Below are 22,228 nucleotides of genomic sequence, written 5' to 3'. Positions count from 1 at the left end.
AAGCTCCATCTACTGGCTTCCAGCTCTTACAGAAGACTAGCTAGGCTCACTTCTCCTATTTTATCTAACCTCCTTGTTTCAATGGGCAGGACAGGATCACCAGGGACCACAAATCCCACAGTGCTTTGGAATGGAAGTGCAAAACCAGGACTGGCCGAAAAGCTCCAGCCTGGAACTGGGTAACATGGCATCTCCCATTACTTGCAGGGCGCTTTTCCAGCCTTTTAATTTTATAACGCTGCTCTTAACTTGAGAGCAGTACTAACTGCCTCAGCAGAGTCAAGCTTAGCTGCTCAGTTATTCAAATCAAATAAACTTTATTAGTAGTACAATCTGTAAAAGCGATACAGCAGTAAAACAGCGTGTTGTCCTCGCGGCCCATGATCTGACGTAATCAATGTGCGCTAGGCAGGAGGAGGAGGAGGACTCGAGTCGCAGGAAGCTGCTCTGCTTCCAGGGGGAAAAGCCAGGAAAGGAAGGGGGGAAAGAAAGAGGCTCGAGAGTCTTCTCTGGTGTCTCCCAAACTCGAAGAGCCCCCAGTTCATTTCTACCCTGCAAAGCAGAGAGGAAAATGCCGGCAGGAGCTTCTGCTCAGGTAGGAGACTGTCCCTGCTTTCTAACCCGGGACACAGCATGGAAAATTGTCATTTCAAATCTGACTCGGAACTTCCTTTTCCTTGATCTCTGTTGCACCAGTAGCTTCAGTTCTGACCCCAGGTCTAGGTGTATCTCACTCGAGCTTTTCTTTTTTTTGCATTTTCTGTGCAGTCTGACTCACTTGGTGCTTCTCTTCTCCCACTTATTCCCTGGCTTTTCCGGATCAGGCAAAAGGTAAACGACGGATAGTGCGGGATCCTTTAGTAAACTTTTAAAATTTCACTTGTTTGTTCCAAAATCGTTCAGATGCTAGCATATTTGTTTTTCAGTAACTTAAAAGAAAAGAGCATTTCTTCATGCGTTGTGCTTTATTTTTATCTGAACTTTTATCCAATGTGTTTCTGTTCGCCTTTTACTACATAGTAACATAGTAAATGACGGCAGATAGAGACCTGTACGGTCCATCCAATCTGCCCAACAAGATAAACTTATTTTACATGGTATGTGATACTTTATATGTATACCCGAGTTTGATTTGTCCCTGCCTTTCTCAGGGCACATTCTCTCCTCCTAATGTGTCTTCCCCTTATATCCCTGTGTGTTTCTCTGCTATATCTCTCGTTGCTCTGCTCTCCTCTATAGAGGAGAAACACACTCTTGTGCTGTATTTATTTTTAGCAACCTCCTCTTTCTCTCAGGCCTCTACCCAACCTTCCTTCTGCCTTTTGACGTAGGGATTACAGTAATGAAAGGTTGGGGATGGTAATATCTTGGGAATTATTGCCTCTGGTTCTTCAGTCTGGCTTCCCTGTTCTGCACAAGCAGGCCTTTTCAGGGTAATATCTCCAAAATTATTATTTTTTCTGTTAACCAGGGGGATAATATTCTGCTTCAGTTCAACACCAGAGTAGGAGTAGAGCTGAAATCTGTGGGTGGGGGGTGGGAAGCTGGAGGATGAGAAGAGGTACTTTGAAGACTCTTGAGTATAAAGAAAAAGATGGGGTGGGAGGAAGTGCCTAGGAAATAGCTGTTACTAGTAAGAGGCAACATTTCACTGATTTATTTGACTTCTTTAAGAATCAGATTTGGCTAACATTGACTATTAATATTGCAAATTTTAGGACACAAATTTTCCTCCCTCCTTTCTATCCCCACCTGCTCAAAAAGTTATTTCCTAGAACTCAGACTTCGCGCCTTCTGTCTCGCTGCATCCTACGCCTGGAATAAACTTCCTGAGCCCCTACGTCTTGCCCCATCCTTGGCCACCTTTAAATCTAGACTGAAAGCCCACCTCTTTAACATTGCTTTTGACTCGTAACCACTTGTAACCACTCGCCTCCACCTACCCTCCTCTCTTCCTTCCCGTTCACATTAATTGATTTGATTTGCTTACTTTATTTATTTTTTGTCTATTAGATTGTAAGCTCTTTGAGCAGGGACTGTCTTTCTTCTATGTTTGTGCAGCGCTGCGTATGCCTTGTAGCGCTATAGAAATGCTAAATAGTAGTAGTAGTAGTATTTCTTGACTATTTCATGGGAGGGACAAATGCTTTTCCTCTGACTACAATTTGCAGACTTGCACAAGTTTGGAGGAGGGAAGGATGGGGGAGAGGGAGGTGCGGGATGCCGGGTGAGGAAGGGTGAGATGCAGGATACAGGTTGGGTGGAGAAGGGAAGGAGTGGGATATACAGAGCAGAAGATTCTCCTAGGGCATCTCCCTTGGCACGGGACTGATTATCTCTGCTTATAAAATATTTCCACCTTTTCAAGTCTATATAGAAATGTCATGGAGCAGCTGGATTTAACCAGAAATAGTCATTTAATTAAGGAATATTCAGGTTTTCCTGCCATCTCTTGAAGAAGAGATGGAAGTTGGACTGGCCTAAGTGGCCTCTTCCCCTCTCATTATCTCCATCACCAAGGCTGCCAGCATCTCCCCTTCCTCCCTCTTCCTCCCTAATACCAAGGTGGCCAGCATCTCCCCTTTCCTTCTCTTCCCTCCCCCCACCACCATGGTGGCCAGCATCTCCCCTTCTCCTCTCTCTCTCTGCAGGTGATCAGGATCTCTCCTTCACCTCTTTACCCCTCCCTCCAATACCCAGGTGCCCAGCACCACCACCAAGAAGGTAGCTAGAATCTCCCATTCCCCTCTCTATCACCTCTGCATCTCATCTCCTCTTCCTATCTCTACCCCTCCACCCAAGGCGTCCAGTATTTTATCTCCCCTTCTCTTCCCTACCCCTCCTCCATGTCCAGTGTTTTTAACACTTTCCTCCCTGCATCTGTGCCTGCTGCTATGGCTCCCCCACCACCACCCCAACCTGCTTTGGCACAATCTTAAAGAAAAACAAGGGCTATACAGGCCCACACTGAAGAACTGTCATGCCGTGCCTCCCTCCTAGGAAGACATCTTATCGAAGGGAGGCAGGACATTGCAGCACTGATCTGTACTTTCAGGGTCTGCACTCACTCTTCTTTAAGCTTTGGGGCCTGCATGAAAGGAAATAGTGGGGCAGAGGGAAGGCTTTTGTGTACTCAAAAGCCATGCCTCTGCCACACCAGGCAGACACTTAGTCATGGCATGCAGGGACCAGAAACCGTCTTCTGTTACCATTTGAGGATGATTTAAGCTATGGCACTGGCTCTCCGTTCAGTCCTCAGGACACACAGCAAGTTGCATATTCACTGTGGCTATTCGGAACATCCATCAGATAGATTTACATGCATTGCTCCCTCCCCAATTGTATGCATAAGAATGACCATAATGTGTCAGATCGGTGGTCCATCGAGCCCAGTATCCTTAGGAGTAAGATAAAAACCCAAAATAAGAAAAGGGTCTTTGCTTGTCCTCATTGTAAAAAAATCTGAGCAGAATACTTTTTTTACAATGAGGACAAGCAAAGACCCTTTTCTTATTTTGGGTTTGCTAGTTTGGAGAGTATGAAAGTAGAATAGTAACTCTGTTCTCTGCCTGTACAAACACATGAGAAACACTCCCTGCCTGCTGAGTCCCAGCACTGGGAGACCTCCCAATGAACTAAGTAGATGCACGGAAATGGGGATCGTGAGAATCCTGCAGGTTGGACTACTGGGTTTGCCGGATTCCCACAGGTTGGAAAACTTTACTGCTGGTCTCCTGCAGGAGTGTGTAGTCTGAATCTCTGGTGACGCCAGAGTGAGGTTTGGAACACACTGAGAGCCAGAACACCAAACTGAGGACTAGAACACTCATTGGTTGAATAGTGAATACTAGCCAAAAAACCATGGAAGTTATTTCCAGAAAGGAGGCGGGACATTGTTGGGTTTGAGAAGAAATGGGGTAGAAGAAAGTTTGGGTGGAGTATTGAAGGAAGTACCTATGGATACTGGAGGGGATGGAATGGATCTTAGCAGGTATGGGTTAGATTCTAGTGGGGACAGGCAGGGATGGGTGAAATTTCTGTCCCTGTGCAATTCTCTATGATAAACATGATATAGAAGGTGTTGAGTGTGGAAGTTTTTTTTGTTTCAGGTCTCGGTAACTTTTGAGGACATCGTCATCTATTTCTCCCAGGAGGAGTGGGAGGATTTAGAAGAATGGCAGAAGGAGCTTTACAAGGATGTGATGAAGGAGAATTACCAGACCCTGCTGTCACTAGGTAAGGGATCACTTTAACCTGGGTGTGAGAAAAGACAGTGTAGAATGCTAACATATAAGCACATGGGGGGAGATGGCGCCTAAAAAAATTGGTGGGGAAATCAGTGCCTACTAAGTATATTCCATAAGCGGCACTTAGATTTAGGTGTAGATGTAGAAAAAAAAGTGAGGACGAACCAAGAAGGAATACCAAACAACTTTATTAAGGGTTTTCAAAAAACGACCCGACACGGCCGTGTTTCGGCCCTAAGGCCTGCCTCAGGGGTCTTGCTCAATCTCAGGTGTAGCTGTGTAAAATAATACACCAATGAGAGTTTATGCTCAATTATTGAACAATACAATGCCTCCTTCAATCTCTTCTCTGTGGAAAAACTAACGTTTTTTAACGGACAATACTCCATTTTCCACTGAGAAGAGATTGAAGGAGGCATTGTATTGTTCAATAATTGAGCATAAACTCTCATTGGTGTATTATTTTACACAGCTACACCTGAGATTGAGCAAGACCCCTGAGGCAGGCCTTAGGGCCGAAACACGGCCGTGTCGGGTCGTTTTTTGAAAACCCTTAATAAAGTTGTTTGGTATTCCTCCTTGGTTCGTCCTCACTTTTTTTTTTTCTACATCTCACGGTGCATGAGGTCTTTTACCTCTATTTGATGCACCGCCATTTACACTAAAAATGTGGCATAAATCCCAGCGTGTAGATTTAAGCACACTGGCCCATATTCTATAACTACGCCTGTAAATTTTGGAATGCCCACAAAACGCTCATTTTCCTGCCCATGACCACACCCCTTTTCCCTGCACGTGTTAGAAGTTAGGCGCACTGCATTACAGAATGCACTTAGCAAGTTGTGCATCTAAATTCTAATTATTGCCAATTAATGCTCATTATTGCTTGTTAAGAGCTATTAAGCCAATGAAGTTGTGCATGTTTTTATAGAATGTGCTTGGATTTCGGCGTGGATCTCTAGGAACACTGTATAGAATCTGGAGGCTGGTGTGCACTTAAGCTCATGTATATATACCACCTAAAAGGGCTATTCTGTAAATATGTGATTATCTTGCATAGCATGTATTTGTAGGAGAGCATGGTTGGGATATAGGTGTATACAGGGGAGCCCCACTTAATACTTCATCTTATACAAGCTCTAAATTTTAGCACTCCAGTACGGGTTAATATTCTGGAACAGAACCAGGCGTCTAAGTTGTATTCTAGAATAGCCTCCTACTGGCCACCCTCGGGATTCTTAATGCAGTGAACTGTTCATAGTGAGAGTTGGACTACAGAGATGTAGTGTTCAAGAGAGAGATGTGAGCTCCATGAACCAGGATTCCCAACTGGATTCAGATTGGATAACAAGGATGGATCCAATCCTAGCTTTAATCCATTATGTGCCGCTTCTGTTTTTTCCAAATTCAGGACAGGATTAACCCTGTCAGGCAAATCTGGAACCAGTTGGCAACCTTACCAAATTGTGTCTCTAACCAAAGATCAAGCTTTGCTCCCCCCCCCCCTCCATCCTCAGCGACAGCTATGGATGTCTTTGTAACATAGTAGATGACGGCAGAAAAAGACCTGCACAGTCCATCCAGTCTGCCCAACAAGATAACTCATATTTGCTGCTTTTTGTGTATACCCTACTTTGATTTGTACCTGTGCTCTTCAGGGCACAGACCGTATAAGTCTGCCCCGCACTATCCCCGCCTCCCAATCACCAGCTCCACCTCCCAACCACCGGCTCTGGCACAAGCACAGACCATATAAGTCTGCCCAGCACTATCCTCACCTCCCCACCACCGGCTCTGGCACAGACCGTACAAGTCTGTCCAACACTATCCCCGCCTCCCAACCACCAGTCCCGCTTCCCACCACCGGCTCTGTGCTGAAAATATTCCTGTATTGGAGTGAGACACACCCAGACTAATTATGGGAAACCCAATGTTGTGTGTTTGGCCCAGGAACAGGCTGTCTGACTGTCACCCCTGATATTATATCCCACATTGAACGAGGGGAAGAACCTTACATTAGGAATGATCTGGGATCAGAGGAAAGAGAAACTGGAAAAAGCAGAAGCCCAGGTGAGTCCAGTAATAAGAGGGACTGGTGTAAAACTGCTGAGCTAAAGAGTGGAATTAACAGCTGGGTACTGCAAAGACCCCTTCACCAGCTCCTCTGGAGAGCTGTTTCATCTCTCACAGGCAGCACAAGAGCACCCCGGCATATCAAGGGCAGGGCGGTGGGTATGGTCCACCCCAGGTGCAGGCAGCAAGGGGATGTGCTGAGCAGTTGTGCGGCTGCCGGTCCCTTGCCCCGAAACAGAGGGAGCAGGAGACTGGCAGAGCTGACAGCCGCTTCGACTGCTCAGTGCGCACTCCCTTTCTCGGAGGAGGGAGAGTGTGTGTGGGGGGGGGGGGGGGGGGGGAGGGGGACAAGCTTGGAGGAGGGGATGCTTTGCCCCAGGTGGAAACCAAGGTAGGTACGCACACCCCTGCACCCCTGGAGAGCTTTTTCATCTCTCACAGTTAGAGATCCTTTTACAAGCACCCCTGGAGTGCGCTTTTATCACCTACAAAGCTTCTGTTACAGGTGCCAGTCACATAGATGTCCTTTTCCATACCCAGTGCCCTAAGGTTTCTGAGGACCATAGGTGATCTGTCCTGAGGCATATTAGACTGGACCTAGGCAATTCATGCATTACAGGATTTAGTCTGCTCATTAGAGATTTCCATTTGCTAGTTTCCCTAAAAGTAAGAAAAGAAGAAACCCTTCAGCAGCCTTTCCTCATTACTGTCCCTTGGTCAGAGGGTCTTTGCTGGAGCCTGGGGAATTCTCTCCATCACCTGCAAATCCTTTATTTCTTGTGAGTCTGACTTCCAGTTGTATAAAAGACCACTACTTTTTTTTTTGTTTTTTTTGGGGGGGGGGGGTCTTCAACACTGGGTCTCAAACATCTGTCTGTCCTTTCTTATCCAGGAGTTGAAGTGCCTAAGAACAGTAAAGCAGCGATATATTACTGGGAGCTCTGTGTTAATCCAGGAGGAAAAAGGATATTATTGAAAAGAGACAGCGAGGATACTTCACCTTCTGAAGGGGGAAAAAACACAGGGAATCACTATGTCTCAGAAAAGAAGCAAAACATTTCAACAAGAGTTTCATCTGAGAATTCAGTGGGGTGTGAGCAAAGTGGCAGTAATATCACACACACAAGGGAAGAAGAAAGAAGCCAGCCAAAAGAACAAGGATGTCGAAATGATGGATTTAGGATATTCCTCTGGGATCCTCTAACTCTGAAATCGCTGCAGAAATCTCATACTGAGGAGAGACTGTCAACAAATTATAGTCAGAAGAAAGAATGGTTAATGGAAGAGAAACAATATACAAGAAAAATGCCTTATTCTTGTTCTGAATATGGACAAGCTTTCACTACACGTGGAGATCTGTTTGAATCCCAGAAAATCCATACAGGAGTTGGGCAGTTTTCATTTGCTAAATGTGATCAAATCTTTTCTCATAAGGAAGACCACAAGATAAATCCAAAACTTTTCACAGCCAGAAGACAATTCACTTGTTCTGACTGTGGCAATAGCTTTAATCAGAAGACAAACCTTATAAAACACCAAAGAATCCACACTGGTGAAAGACCATTTTCATGCTCTGAGTGTTACAAAAGCTTCAGCCAAAAGATAACCCTCATCGAACACCAGCAAACCCACAGTGGTGTGAAACCTTTTTCCTGTGTACAGTGTGGGAAGAGCTTCAGACTTAAGAGAAAACTCACAAGGCATCAAAAACTGCACACTGGTGAAAGACCATTTTCATGTACAGAGTGTGATAAAAGCTTTTGCTACAAAATAAACCTTGTAGCACACAAACAGATTCACACTGGTGAGAAAAGATTTTCATGTAATATTTGTGATAAAAGCTTCAATCACAGGGTACATCTTATTAGACATGAAATAATTCACACTGGTGAGAGACCATTTTCATGTACAGAATGTAGTAAAAGTTTCCAGCAGAAGACAAATCTCACAAGACATCAGAAAATCCATAGCGGTGAGAGACCATACTCATGTTCTGATTGTGATAAAACCTTCCGGTACAAAATAAACCTCACAAATCACCAGATAATCCACACGGGTCAGAGGCCCTATTCATGTACTGAGTGTGACAAATGTTTCAGTCAGCAGGTAACTCTTACAGAACACCAAAAACGTCATGCCCGTGGGAGATCCTTTTCATGTCCTAACTGTGAGAAAAGCTTCAAGTGGAAGATAACCCTAATAAGACATTTGAAAAACCACACGGAGGACAAGGGAGTAATTTTATAAAGGATTTGAGCAGGCCAAACAGAGTTTTACATGCTCAAGTAGGCTTTTATAAAATTGTCTATTTACACATGTAAAAGTAGGCACAGAGAAATCATAACAGCTACGTTTAGGAAATAAAGAGGTCCTTTTACTAAGGTGTGCTGAAAAATGGCTTGCGGTAGTGTAGACGCAGGTTTTGGGCGCGTGCAGAATCATTTTTCAGCGCACCTGTAAAAAAATGCCTTTTTACCATTTTTGACGAAAATGGACATGCGGCAAAATGAAAATTGCCGCACGTCTAGTTTGGGTCTGAGACCTTACCGCCAGCCACCGAACTCATGGTAACTGGGCAGTAATGATCCATGCATGTCAAATGCCACTTGGCGCGCGTAGCTGCGTGCCAGAAAATAAAAAATATTTTTTCAGGCGCGTGCAAAAAAAAAATTACCACAAGGGCCATCGAGGTGAGGGTCACATTTTAGCCCCCCCTCACCCCCCCCCCACCGAAGACCCACTCTACCCTCTCCTCCCGCCGCTAACCCTTCCTTGCCGCCGCCTACCTTTGCTGACGGGGGACCCCAACCCCTGCCAACCGAGGTCCTCACAGAAACAGAACGAAGCCTTGCAGATCAGCCAGCAATGCCCTGTGCTGGTGGAGGACCCCAACCTCTGCCAGATGAGGTCCTCTTCTTCCTGCGCAAGGCTTCGTTTTGTTTCTGTGAGTCTGACATCCTGCACGTGCAGGCCGTCGGACTCACAGAAACAGAATGAAGCCTTGCAGATCAGCCAGCAACACCCTTTGCTGGCGGGGGACCCCAACCCCTGCCAGATGAGGTCCTCTTCTTCCTGTACAAGGCTTCGTTCTGTTTCTGTCTGACGTTCTGTACGTACAATGTGCAGGACTTCAGACTCACAGAAACAGAACGAAGCCTTGCGCCAAAAGAAGAGGACCTTGGCTGGCGGGGTTTGGGGGTCCCCTGCCAGCAAAGGTAGGCGGCAGGGGAGGGTTGGCGGTGGGGGGGGGGGGATCGAGAGGGTCGTCGGCAGGGGGGGTCCAGGCCCGCGTGGCCCCATGTACCTACGCCGCTGAGGCAGAGTGGTGGAATTAGCACTTACGCACATACATGCCCATTTTTAGGAGCCCATATACAAACATCTTTACACCTGCCGAGGAGCTGGTATGAATGTGTGCACCAGCTTTTCTCTTATAACCACCACATATATGTACCCTGTTACAAATAAATCTCTAAATGAGTACAATAAACTTCTTTTAAGTCAAACCTTGCTGAGCACCTTTACTTGGTGATAAGACCAAATTTTAGCAAGGCAACTACTACAGTTGAGGGGTGAAAGGAAACAAAATAGAAATTCACGTTAGCTGAACATTGGGATAAAAGTGTACCTATGTGCCCTCTTCCCAGTGGTGTGCTGGAGCCGGCTCTGTCCGGCTCGCAAGAGCCGCTTGTTAATTTTTGACAGCTCTTGCGAGCCGGTTGTTGTTTGGGGCGAGCCGGCTCCATTACAGAGGTAAGCATGGCAGGAGGGCGCCATGCTTACCTCCCCTCCCGCTCCCAGACATGTGCAGCGATTTTCCTTTGCCCCCCACTGTCCCCTCCCGCTCCCATCCATCTTGTTTAGTACCTCTCCGTTGAAGCACCGCCTTATTTAAGCCCTGCTGCGTCTCCAGCCTTCCCTCCCTGCTTGCTTCGATGAGTTCGTTTGTGCCCTTAGTCCCGCCTTCTGACATTATAGTGTTTGGAATATGTCCACTTTGAGAATCAGGTGCTGAACGTTAAAAGTTTATATTTATTTACTTATTTATGGCATTTTATCCCATATTAAACATGAATTAGATTGGAACCTGGGATCATTTAAATTTTTTTTTTCCTGGAGAGAGTAATGCATTGCCCCCCCCCCCTCCCCAGCTATAGCCAGCTCTGCAATTTGGGGGGGGGGGGGCGCCGAGGTGGACCGGGGAGAGAGCTTGTTGTTAAAAATTTACCAGCACACCACTGCCTCTTCCTCAACATTAGGGTTATTGACAGAGATAGCACAGAGTCCTTGGGTGATGATAACGCCTCTACCACCGTCGTAGGCCATGGGGAACCTATTCATGGACCCACAGCACAGGACACAGACAACAGCAGCTAATCAAAAAGGCTAGCTGTAATTCGGTGGACTACTGAAGATAAAAAGGAGAACTTGTACTACTTTTTATGCAGTACACTGAGTATTTAAGTCTAGAGGGCACAGAAAAGATCCTGCTAAAATTAGACATGTGGGCAATTTTATTGAAGGGAAAGCTTAAAAAAAATCAAGTTTGAGGACTTTAATTAGAAAAATACCAACAAAGCAATGCATAACTGATGCAAACTTTAAACAACTTAGGGATGCTGCAGGAATAGAAAGAGGAGACCCAGAAAAGAGCAGATGCCCGAACAGCCAGAGTATCTAGGTCACATATTGAAAATAGTGAAAGATAAAGATACAGGAAAGTGAAAGAGATATGTAAGATAATAGACCATCAACAGCCCCTGTGATCAACATTCAGTGGGACATCTTTAAGGACTGATAATATCAGAATGACATTTGACCTCAACAGATATTCCAACATGACTTTCTTTCCAGGGAAACTAACCAAAAAGGTCTCCTTGACTAAATATTAATGTAGAAGGACTTAAGAAGGTATATGTGGAATATGTAGTTGTAAGCAAAGATGCAACAATTCAATGCACCCCTCCCAGCTCACTTCCTCTCAGGGCGGGACCTGTGCTCTTAAGGTGGCCTAGACTCTCTAAGGGACTTCAAGGGTGAGGGGCAATGTTCTATAAACCCTCTCACATCACCATGAATGACCTATTATTGGCTATAATTAGCATAACAGCCACTAGTCAGTATTCTATAGATAGCATGCACAAATTCCAGAGCACCCAACTGCAAGGGGGTGGGAGGGTCAGGGGTGTATCTGGCAGTTGCACACTTGAGTTATAGAATACCTTCAGTTCCATGCCTAACTGCTTACAGTTAGGTGCAAGCATTTACACCAGCTATATGGCCCGCATAACTGCTCATGCCTAAAAACAGGCACATCAAATACGGACTCGGGCTATTATTTTATAATAATTGCACGTGCAGTTGCTGTTACAGAATTAGTGCTCTGTATTCAGCACTCCAGCTTTAGGTGACCTTTTGAGAAATACCCCCATATGTATACTTTGAAAGAAAGGCGGGAGAGGGAGGATATGATAGAGATATTGAAATACCTATGCGGCATAAATGGACAGGAGGCAAGTCTTTCAATTGAAAGGAAGCTCTGGAACGAGGGGGCACATTTGCTTATTTCCGATCTGACGAAGAAGGGCAACCTTCGAAAGCTAATCAAGAAATGTATTAAGTTATGTCCAATAAAAAAAGGTATCATCTTATTTTCTTTTCCATGTTTTATTTTGTTTGATTTCTATTGATAACCTTTAAGAGTGGACTAACACGGCTACCACACCTCTCTACACAAAATGTCAAAAGTCCGACTTAGACGCACCATTGAAAATGCTAGATTTTGCTCCAGTAAGTAACAGTCAAGAAGTAGTCTCAGAAGTTTTCTTGTAAGTACCTGTGAGACCTCGATCTAGGGTGAGGAGTGGACCAGTGGAATAACGTAGCCAGACAACAGGCGTGCACACAAAACAAGTATTTATTTACAGAAATCCTTGGGCCTGTTATCATAGCGTGGGTGAACCTCTGCGGTTCCGAAACACAGTTAAACAGGGCTCTAGCGGCAGGCCTAACACAGTTTGGGACTGCGGGGGGGGGGGGGGGGTCGCCACACCCTAAACAAAGCCTTTTAGTTCTGGTCTAGATTTGGCTTCAGCCAGACCTCAAAGCAAACGTACAATATTCAGTTCAGTATTAGCAATGGCTTATCTCAGCCAAGTCTTCAATAGGGAGCACAGGCTTGGGCTTCCGTTCCTTCCTCCCTGGGCCTACCTAAATTCTGCCTGGCCCTGTCTTTTGAACTTCCCAGTAGTCATTCCACCCCTCCCAGCTTATGTCCTCCTGGGGCAGGATCTGCACTCTTAAGGTGGCCCAGGATAATTAAAGAGGGATTTTTCTTAAGGGTGAGGGGTAGTGTCCTATAAACCCCATCACAGTACTGAAAGATGTTAATCTTGGTCTGAAAAAGATCAAATAGAATGATGGGTACAAAGGATAAACCTTTTTCCAAAATGTGATTATCTGTCAAGGCCTGAATGTAAATAGTAAATTACTATAGATTTATTTATTTATTGATTGATTGCATTTGTATCCAACATTTTCCCACCTATTTGCGGGCTCAGTGTGGCTTACAATAAGACATGAATAATAGAAATACATTTGTTACGACTAGGTTATGGATTACATTGAACAGAGTTGTGCGAGACATTCGAATATCATTGGGAGTATAACAATGGGACATCAACATAGAAACATTAGAAGGAGACAATGGGAAAAAAGGGCATTGTTAGAAACCTAGACATATAGTGTACATAGTTCCGTGAATAAATGTATGATTGACTGGATAAAGGGATGAGGGATCAGAAGTGGATGTGTATTGCATTGGTGAACAGTAAGTGTGGTCTCTATGTGTTTTGGCTCTTTCCGTAAGTTTGTTCAAACAGGTGAGTCTTCAGCAATTTACGGAAGGAGGCTTGTTCGTTAATCGTTCTTAGGTTGCGCGGTAATGTATTCCAAGACTTCGTGCTCATGTAGGAAAAGGTTGACGCGTGTATCGTCTTGTACTTCAAGCCCTTGCAAGTTGGGTAGTGAAGGTTGAGGTGAGTTCAGGATGATCTTTTGGCGTTTCTGGGTGGTAGGTCTATTAAATCAGACATGTACGCTGGGGCTTCACCGTAAATGATCTTATGGACTAATGTGCAAATTTTAAAAGTAACGCGGTCCTTGAGTGGAAGCCAATGTAGTTTCTCTCGTAGTGGTTTTGCCCTTTCATATTTAGGTTTTCCGAAGATGAGCCTGGCTGCTGTGTTCTGGGCTGTTTGAAGTTTCCTCAGTATTTGCTCTTTGCAGCCTGCGTATAATGAGTTGCAGTAATCCAAGTGGCTAAGGACGAGGGATTGCACTAGGCTGCGGAAGACGAATCTTGGGAAGAATGGTCTTATCCTTTTCAATTTCCACATGCTGAAGAACATCTTCTTGGTTATGTTTTTTGCGTGAGTTTCGAGTGTTAGGTGGTGGTCGATAGTCACTCCGAGGATTTTTAGCGTTTCTGAGATTGGAAGTTTTAGGTTTGGTGTGTTTATCACGTTGAATTCAGTTGTGTTGTATTGGGAGGTGAGTATCAGGCATTGGGTTTTTTCTGCGTTTAGTTTCAGGCAGAATGCGTTTCAGGCGGAATGCATCTGCCCATGTGTTCATGATATGTAGACTTTGATTTCGCTGGAGATTTCTTTGGTGTCTTGTTTGAATGGGATGTATATTGTCACATCATCGGCGTATATATATGGGTTGAGGTTGTGGTTTGATAGGAGTTTTGCTAAAGGGATCATCATTAGGTTGAATATAGTTGGCGATAGAGGTGATCCTTGTGGGACTCCACATTCAGGTATCCATGCCTTGGATGTGGTTGAATTTGATGTGACTGATATGAGCGCAGGGTCAAGAACTCCTTGAACCAATTCAGGACATTTCCTCCGATGCCAAAGTATTCAAGTATGTGTAGTAGGATTCCATGGTCAACCATGTCGAAGGCGCTTGACATGTCAAATTGTAGGAGGAGTATATTGTTGCCGGTTGCAATTATTTGTTTGAATTTAGTCATAAGGGTGACTAATACTGTTTCTGTGCTGTGATTCGAACGGAATCCTGATTGGGCATCATGCAGTATTGAATGTTTGACTAGATAGCTTGTGAGTTGTTTAGTTACCATACCTTCGGTTATCTTGGTTATTAGTGGTATGGATGCTATTGGCCTGTAGTTGGTTATTTCGCTCGTGTTTTTCTTTGTGTCTTTAGGAATTGGTGTGAGTAAGATTTTTCCTTTTTCTTTTGGGAAGAGTCCATTTTGTAGCATGTAGTTTATGTGGTTTGTTAGGTTTATTATGAATTGTTGAGGAGCAGATTTCATGAGGCTGTTTGGACATATGTCTAGTTTGCAGTTGGATTTGGCATATTTTTTGAGAGTTTTTGAGATGAGGTCTTCTGATAATAGTTCAAATTCGGTCCAGGTTCTGTCTGCTGGGTGTGTTCCTTCTTCTGGATCTAGACAGTCTAGGAGAGTGGTGTATTCTATAGGGCTGGCGGGTATTTTGTGTCGTAATAGTATAATTTTCTCCTTGAAGTGTTTTGCAAGGTTGTCTACACTTGGTATATCTTTGCCATTGGTTGTAACAGGTGTGGTGTATAACAGTTTGTTCACGAGGTTGAAGAGTTTATGTGTGTCTTTGTAGTCTTTTTGTCTGTTTGATGGTGTATTTGTATTTTCTCCGAAGTTGTTTCCAGTCGTTTAGTGTTTGTTCGTCTCTCTTTTTGTTCCAGGCTCGTTCAAGTCTCCTGACTTGTGTTTTCAGTTTTTTCAGCTCTTCGGTGAACCATGGATTTGCATTTTTCCTGTGTGATGTTCTGGTTTGGGCTGGGGCGATTTTGTCTAATGTTGTTGTGCTTATATCGTCCCATTCTTGGAGGAATTGGATGGTGTCAGCGTTTGTAGTCCATTCGCTCTGGTAGATCTGTTGCCAGAATGTTGTGGGGTCTATTTTTCCTCTCGTTGTGTAGGTTGTTCGCTCATGTTTATTGATTGTGTTTAGTTGTGTTTTTCGCCAGTAAAGAGTGACATTTGCTTTATGGTGGTCTGACCATAATGTAGGTGTCCATCTTGTGTTAGTGAGTGTGATAGTTGAGTCCGGTTCGAGTCTATTTGTTATGATATCTAGTGTGTGTCCTTTTTCGTGGGTTGGTTGTAAGTTGGGTGTTTGCAGATCCCAGAGTTGTAGGAATTCTTTGAATTCTCGTGTACTTGGTAGGGTGTCATCTTCTAGGTGTAAGTTGATGTCACCTAGTATGAGGATGTTTGAGGCTGATACGCAGGTATTCGAGATGAAATCCATGAGTTGTGTTTGGGTGTCTTGCCATTTTCCTGGTGGCCTGTAGAATAGGATTGTGTTAAGGTGTCCTATTAGGCTTGGATGGTTGATTCTTGTCGATGCAATTTCAAGTTGTGGTGAGGTAGATTCGCCTGTGATTGTGATGGTGAATTCAGGTTTGTATATTATAGCTATTCCGCCTCTTTTTTCTCCGTTTCTTGTCCAGTGCGTGATTTTGTATTCTGGTGGGCACGTTTGTAGGATAGCGGGGTCTGTAGGACTATGGAACCAGGTTTCTGTGATAAATAAGAGGTCTAATTTGTCTGTGGTGATCCAATCTAGTATGTCTACTGAGTTGCTTACTGCTGATCTTGCATTGACGTATCCTAGTTGGATTGGGTGATGTGGTTCCAAGGTGGGGTTTGATGTGTTTATTTTTATTAACTGTCTGTTTCTTCGGTGGTTGAATTTGTTATTGTTTTCCTTATTTTGTCGGTGGTGTTCATATCCGGGGTTTATTCCTGTTGGTTGGTTGTTGGGTCTTTGATTTGGTAGGTTGTTTAAAGGTTGTGCATAGGATTGGTGATATGTAAGTGGGTTGTTGTTTTGGGCGTGCATTGTGTGTGTGTGAGTATTATGCGGATTGTGAGTAGTGGGGTTGTTGTTGTCTAGGTTGTGGGTTGTGTTTGCGTGTAAGAATATAATGAGACACTGGATGGTTATGAGTGTATTGCTGGTGTTCATTTCTATGTGTTGTGCGCTGTGACAAATAGGCATCTGGTGTACATTTGAGCGATACAAAGTTTACAATTGCATTTGAGCTTGGCTACAATTCAAGCGAGGTAGTGCTAACATTTTCAGTTAAGCTTAGCAACAATTTAATTTAATTTAAAGCTGGCAGCAGTTCAGTGCTAGGCAGGCGCAGTGTTGCTTATATTTGTATTTAAGTATGGCAACAATTTAATTTAGAGCTTGGCAACAGTTTATTACTGGGCAAGCCTACACTGAATGCTTGCCAACAGTTCACTATCAGGCATATGAGGTAGTATTTGCATTTGCGTTAATCTTAGCAGCAATTTAATTTGAAGCATGGCAACAGTTAAAGGTGCTATATTGGCATAGGACACTATTGCTTTCAGTTTAGAGTAAGCAGAGCAAAGCAAGGTAAAGCGAGGATTTTTAAATTATGTAAAAGCTAAAGCAGTGCATGCATGCTTGCTTGGTAACAGTTCGCTATTAGACAAATGAGGTAATATTTGCATTAGTCTTAGCAGCAATTTAATTTAAAGCATGGCAACAGTTAAAGGTGCTATATTGGCAAGTTTAAAGTAAGCAGAGTAGAGCGAGGATTTTTAAATTATGCTAAAGCAGTGCATGCATGCAGTTAAGATGAGCAGGTATTTTATTACTCTGTTCAGCCACGGCAGGCAGCTCCTGTTCCAGGCAGGTTGGCCCTCTCAGTCGATCTTGGTTATCAACGGTCGGCCTTGGCGTCCCGAACGGCGGCCACAGGGACCAGTGGCTCTGTTGTCTGGTCAGAGGAGAGCTCGACCTGCTCCCAGCGATCCTCCGGACTCGTTCCTGCGTCTTGACCAGTCCTCGGCGTTGCGTGGCCTCAGGTCGCTGGTTGATCAGCCACTAGCGCTGGGCTCGGTGGGTCAGGTCCTGCGGTCCCGCTGGGTTCAGCGGTCAGGCTCTACGGTCCTGTTGGGGTTCGGCGAGTCGGGTTTTGCAGCTCCGTTGCTCTGCATTCGGCGGCGTCCCTCTCTGCAAGGCGCTCGGAACCGCCAGGTCAGTCACGGCTTACTTGTTTTCTTCCCGCCGTCGGTCGCGGCCCAGAGAATCAGACCAGGCGTTTGCCTCCAGGTCGGGTCAGGTCCCCCGATTCAGGAAGGTTAATTATTTCCGAACAAGGGCCTTGACTCCAGCGCTGTCCGAACCCTTCCGGTCCGGTCAGGGCGCTCACCGCTACCTAGATGACCCAGCGAGTTCGCTCGCTCTGGGTCTAGGTCGTCTGCAGGCCGATGGGCCGCGTGGCATGGTCAGCTCCTCCGAGCCTCGTCGGTTGCCCTCCAGATCCTCGTCTAGTTGGATCTTTCAGTATGGCAGGAATCGGCCGTGGTCCAGTTACCTCCCGGTCCGGTCGAGGATGGCCCAGGTGGTCAGTTCGTCTGGGGGTTCGGGAGCTCAGCGAGGGAGCTTCTTATCTGTCGGCCATTTTATATGAATGCCTCACTCATGACCATGCATTAAATAGTTTATATGGGCTGCTGCTGATCTTTAGTACATAAGTAATGCCACACTGGGAAAAGACCAAGGGTCCATCGAGCCCAGCATCCTGTCCACGACAGCGGCCAATACAGGCCAAGGGCACCTGGCGAGCTTCCCAAACGTACAAACATTCTATACATGTTATTCCCGGAATTGTGGATTTTTCCCAAGTCCATTTAGTAGCGGTTTATGGACTTGGCCTTTAGGAAACCGTCCAACCCCTTTGGTTTCTTGTTTCTGTTTATTGACATGAGGGGGAGGGGGAGAGGACAGCTCAGATACGGCTGGCCTAAAAAATGATGTGGAAATGTTTCCCTATCATGATCCTTCTTCAGACCACTTGTCTACAGACAAATCAAAAGTGGCTTTTTCAGATGACTGTGTTTCCCTATTGTTTATGTAATTAGGCTTTCAAATTCATAAAACGATAGAAGGAAAGGAATGCCAATGTTAATATTGGATAGGGGACAAAGATATATATCCTTTTACAAAGGCCTCGTAAATGTATTAATTTTCTTATTCTTGATGCCTTTTCTAAGAGAGATGATATTATCATTACAATTCAGATCTTTTACATTCCGCTCAACCAGCCAGTTCAGAGTGGATTACAAAAAAGAAAACATCAATATTCAGAAACTGTTAATGCATACAATAAAAATGTAAAATCAATAAAGTGAAAACAAATACTATAGCGGTTATTTATTTATTGCATTTGTATCCCACATTTTCCCACCTATTTGCAGGCGCAATGTGGCTTACATTATGCCGTAATGGCGCTTATAAATCCTAACATTCTAAAAGTGAGAAGTTAACAATTAAGTAGGTTTGGCCAAGAATTTGTGAAACGGACAAGTCTTCAAACTGCTTAAAAAAATCATATAATTCTTAATGTTACGAATGGCAGCAAATTCCAGCGTTCCAGGCCTTTGTCTACTAACGATTGCTGTTCCGTGACTTGCAGTTTGCAGAGAGCCTTGAATTGATTAACCAGTTTTGTTTCCAAGTGAATGCAAATTTCGTACAGGAGTATAAATTTTAACAAAAGCAGTCATGTACCCAGGGATAAAATCATAAAGGATTTTAAAGACAAAAAGCAAAACTTTAAACTCAATTCTAGCTCTTACAAGGAGCCACTGTAATGGGACTTTTGTAGTAATGCGAAATGAAAACATGATAAGAGAGAACTGGTCACTGGCGAGACTACACACAAGTATTTTTCTTGGCAGTTTTAACTGTAAAATCCAGGGAATATTTAATACTACTACTTTTTTTTTTTATAAGGGACCTGGAATGCACAGCACTGTGCAGTGGTGACAAGTATTCACTATGTCTCTATCCGAAAGAGATTTTCTGACTCCATGTGCACATTTTTCTTGTTACTCACGTTTATCTTCTGTCTACTTTCCTGTTACTCTATTTCATCTGTCTAAATGTCCCACCTCCCCTTACACCCCCCCCACCCCATGCTGTCTATTAATGTGTTGCGTTATTCTGTCTTGCTGTATACCACTATGGGTAAATTTATTCAAAAAGGTAGAAAATAAATAAATACACATATAAATTCCAGAGGTAATAGGAGATAAAGCAACTTACCTTTGGGCAGCAAGAATGTCCACGACAGAAGCAGGATGTGAACCCTGGTTTCTCACCCCAGTGCTCTAACCCCCCAAACACACCTCCCCGCTCCCCCGTTTTCTATTTCTGTTGATGGCTCTCTCATTCTCCCTGTCTCCTCAGCTCGAAACCTTGGGGTCATCTTTGACTCTTCTCTCTCCTTCTCTGCTCATAGCCAGCAGATCGCCAAGACCTGTCGCTTCTTTCTTTACAACATCCGTAAAATCCGACCCTTTCTTTCCGAGCACTCTACCAAAACCCTCATCCACACCCTTGTCACCTCTCGTTTAGACTACTGCAATCTGCTTCTTGCTGGCCTCCCACTTAGTCACCTCTCCTCTCTCCAGTCGGTTCAAAACTCTGCTGCCCGTCTCGTCTTCTGCCAGGGTCGCTTTACTCATACTACCCTTCTCAAGTCGCTTCACTGGCTCCCTATCCGTTTTCGCATCCTGTTCAAACTTCTTCTACTAACCTATAAATGTACTCACTCTGCTGCTCCCCAGTATCTCTCCACACTCGTCTTTCCCTACACCCCTTCCCGTGTGCTCCGCTCCATGGATAAATCCTTCTTATCTGTTCCCTTCTCCGCTACTGCCAACTCCAGACTTCGCGCCTTCTGTCTCGCTGCACCCTACGCCTGGAATAAACTTCTTGAGCCCCTACGTCTTGCCCCATCCTTGGCCACCTTTAAATCTAGACTGAAAGCCCACCTCTTTAACATTGCTTTTGACTCGTAACCACTTGTAACCTCCTCTCCTCCTTCTTGTACACATTAATTGATTTGATTTGCGTACTTTATTTTTTGTCTATTAGATTGTAAGCTCTTTGAGCAGGGACTGTCTTTTTTCTATGTTTGTGCAGCGCTGCATACGCCTTGTAGCACTATAGAAATGCTAAATAGTAGTAGTAGGTCATTTTCTCTCCCCAATTCCATTTGAAAGTGAAATGATTCTCTTCAGTGTATAGCTTAGGTTCTGAACAGTATGGGTATTCTCTGAACCCTTATGTTCCTCAATGAAGATCAGCGGGAATTAGCCTCTTGTTCTCTGAGGTAGCTGGTATGGATGTACAGACTGGATAGATCATATAGGGCCCGATATTCAGACCGCGGGAGTCAGCCCAGCTAACTTCTGTGGTTGGTGTCGAGAGTCCCGATATTCAATGTCGGGCCGTTTATGTCATTGCATATCCAGTTTATTTTTGGCCGGTTCCAACTTTACTGGCCAAGCCAATATTCAGTGCTTGCCAGTTAAGTTGGAACTGGCCAAAGATAGGCCTGGTATTCACGCAGTCAAATATGGCCACCACATTTAGCCGGTCAGCCAATGAATACTGGCGCTAACCAGTGATGCCACGTGACATAGTTGGTGACCAGGCAGTAACCAGCAATATTCAGCGGGAGACAGCCGGCTATCTCTCTCTGAATATTGCCAGATAGCCGGCTAAGTACCATTTAACCATCCAGGAGCCATTCCTGGCCGGTTAAATGGTTTTGAATATTGGGGGGATAGTTTCAGTGTGTTTGTGTATATACATAGCTTCTGCCCCATAATGGACTTGCTGAATGGTTTGCAAAACTCTTCAAAAACAGATGTGACGATATGTAATGTCTGTAAATGTTCATTAATAGCAACTGTGTGTTTGATCCCATATAGCCTAGTTACTGATCAACAACAAATAAAGAAGCTTCAACTGGCTAACACACAATAACAATAATACTGAACAAGGAATGGAGCTGAAACAAGATGTTAAAATGTTTTAAAAAGGATTATCAGATGTATGAGATCTATATTTATTTATTTAGATTTTGCTCACACCTTTTTTCAGTAGTAGCTCAAGGTGAGTTACATTCAGGTACTCTGGATATTTCTCTGTCCCAGGAGGGCTCACGATCTAAGTTTGTACCTGAGGCAAGGGAGGGTTAAGTGACTTGCCCAAGATCACAAGGAGCAGCAGTGGGATTTGAACTGGCCACCTCTGGATTGCAAGACCAGTGCTCTAACCACTCCTCCACTCAGCAACATTCCATGTAGAATCTCAAATAGTAGCAATGTTCCACTGCACTAACCACTAGGCCACTCCTCCACTTGTTATTCTTTAGGGTTCTACATGGAATGTTGCCACTCTTTGAGATTCTGCATGGAATCTTGTCATTCTTTAGGATTCCAGAATCGTTGCTGATCTGCAAGCGCAGGCTTCTGTTTCTGTGAGTCTGACGTGCAGGACGTCAGACTCACAGAAACAGAAGCCTGCACAGCCATGGTGCCAGGTACACTGGATATTTCTCTGTCCCAGGAGGGCTCACAATCTAAGTTTGTACCTGAGGCAATGGAGGGTTAAGTGACTTGCCCAAGATCACAAGGAGCAGCAGTGGGATTTGACCAGTGCTCTAACCACTAGGCCACTCCTCCACTCTGAGACTAGTGTATGTGCTTTCGTAAAGCACTACTGGTTCTAAAGAATTCTAACTATATACCCTTTCAAAAAGTTTTTGGACTGGAGGGGGGGGAGAACAGAGTCAAGATGGCTGATAATAGGTAGTTGTGTGCCAGAGCACCAGTGCAAGTGGTTACGGGGAAAAAGCAAAGGGAGAGTAAGTACTTATACCCTCAGACATCTACCTCAGGTATTGGGCCCATTGATTTCTTTAGGGGTAAATATTTAGCCAGAGGCGATGAGCTGTTTTTTTTTTTTAAGCCGCTGCCGGATTTATGCCTGATATTC

The 22,228-nt window shown here is 44.5% G+C and overlaps 1 protein-coding gene across 3 annotated transcripts; it reads left to right on the top strand.

Annotated features, from left to right (window-relative positions):
* Positions 1 to 420: 420 nt before the first annotated feature.
* LOC115464849 (zinc finger protein OZF-like) lies at positions 421 to 8,746 on the top strand. 3 transcript variants are annotated; one of them, XM_030195211.1, is made up of 5 exons: positions 421 to 595; positions 769 to 831; positions 4,110 to 4,236; positions 6,198 to 6,317; positions 7,213 to 8,746. In XM_030195211.1, exons 1-5 carry the CDS (start codon positions 572 to 574, stop codon positions 8,565 to 8,567), a joined length of 1,689 nt encoding a protein of 562 aa, XP_030051071.1. In that variant the 5' UTR covers positions 421 to 571; the 3' UTR covers positions 8,568 to 8,746. The 3 variants fall into 3 exon arrangements, with proteins under 3 accessions (XP_030051071.1, XP_030051077.1, XP_030051084.1); XM_030195217.1 differs by lacking the exon at positions 769 to 831; XM_030195224.1 differs by lacking the exon at positions 6,198 to 6,317.
* Positions 8,747 to 22,228: the final 13,482 nt, after the last annotated feature.

This window comes from Microcaecilia unicolor, chromosome 1 (assembly GCF_901765095.1).
Source record: "Microcaecilia unicolor chromosome 1, aMicUni1.1, whole genome shotgun sequence".
Taxonomy (NCBI): Eukaryota; Metazoa; Chordata; class Amphibia; order Gymnophiona; family Siphonopidae; genus Microcaecilia; species Microcaecilia unicolor.
Note: the sequence above shows the minus strand (reverse complement) of the source record. Positions and strands in the feature narration are given on the sequence as shown.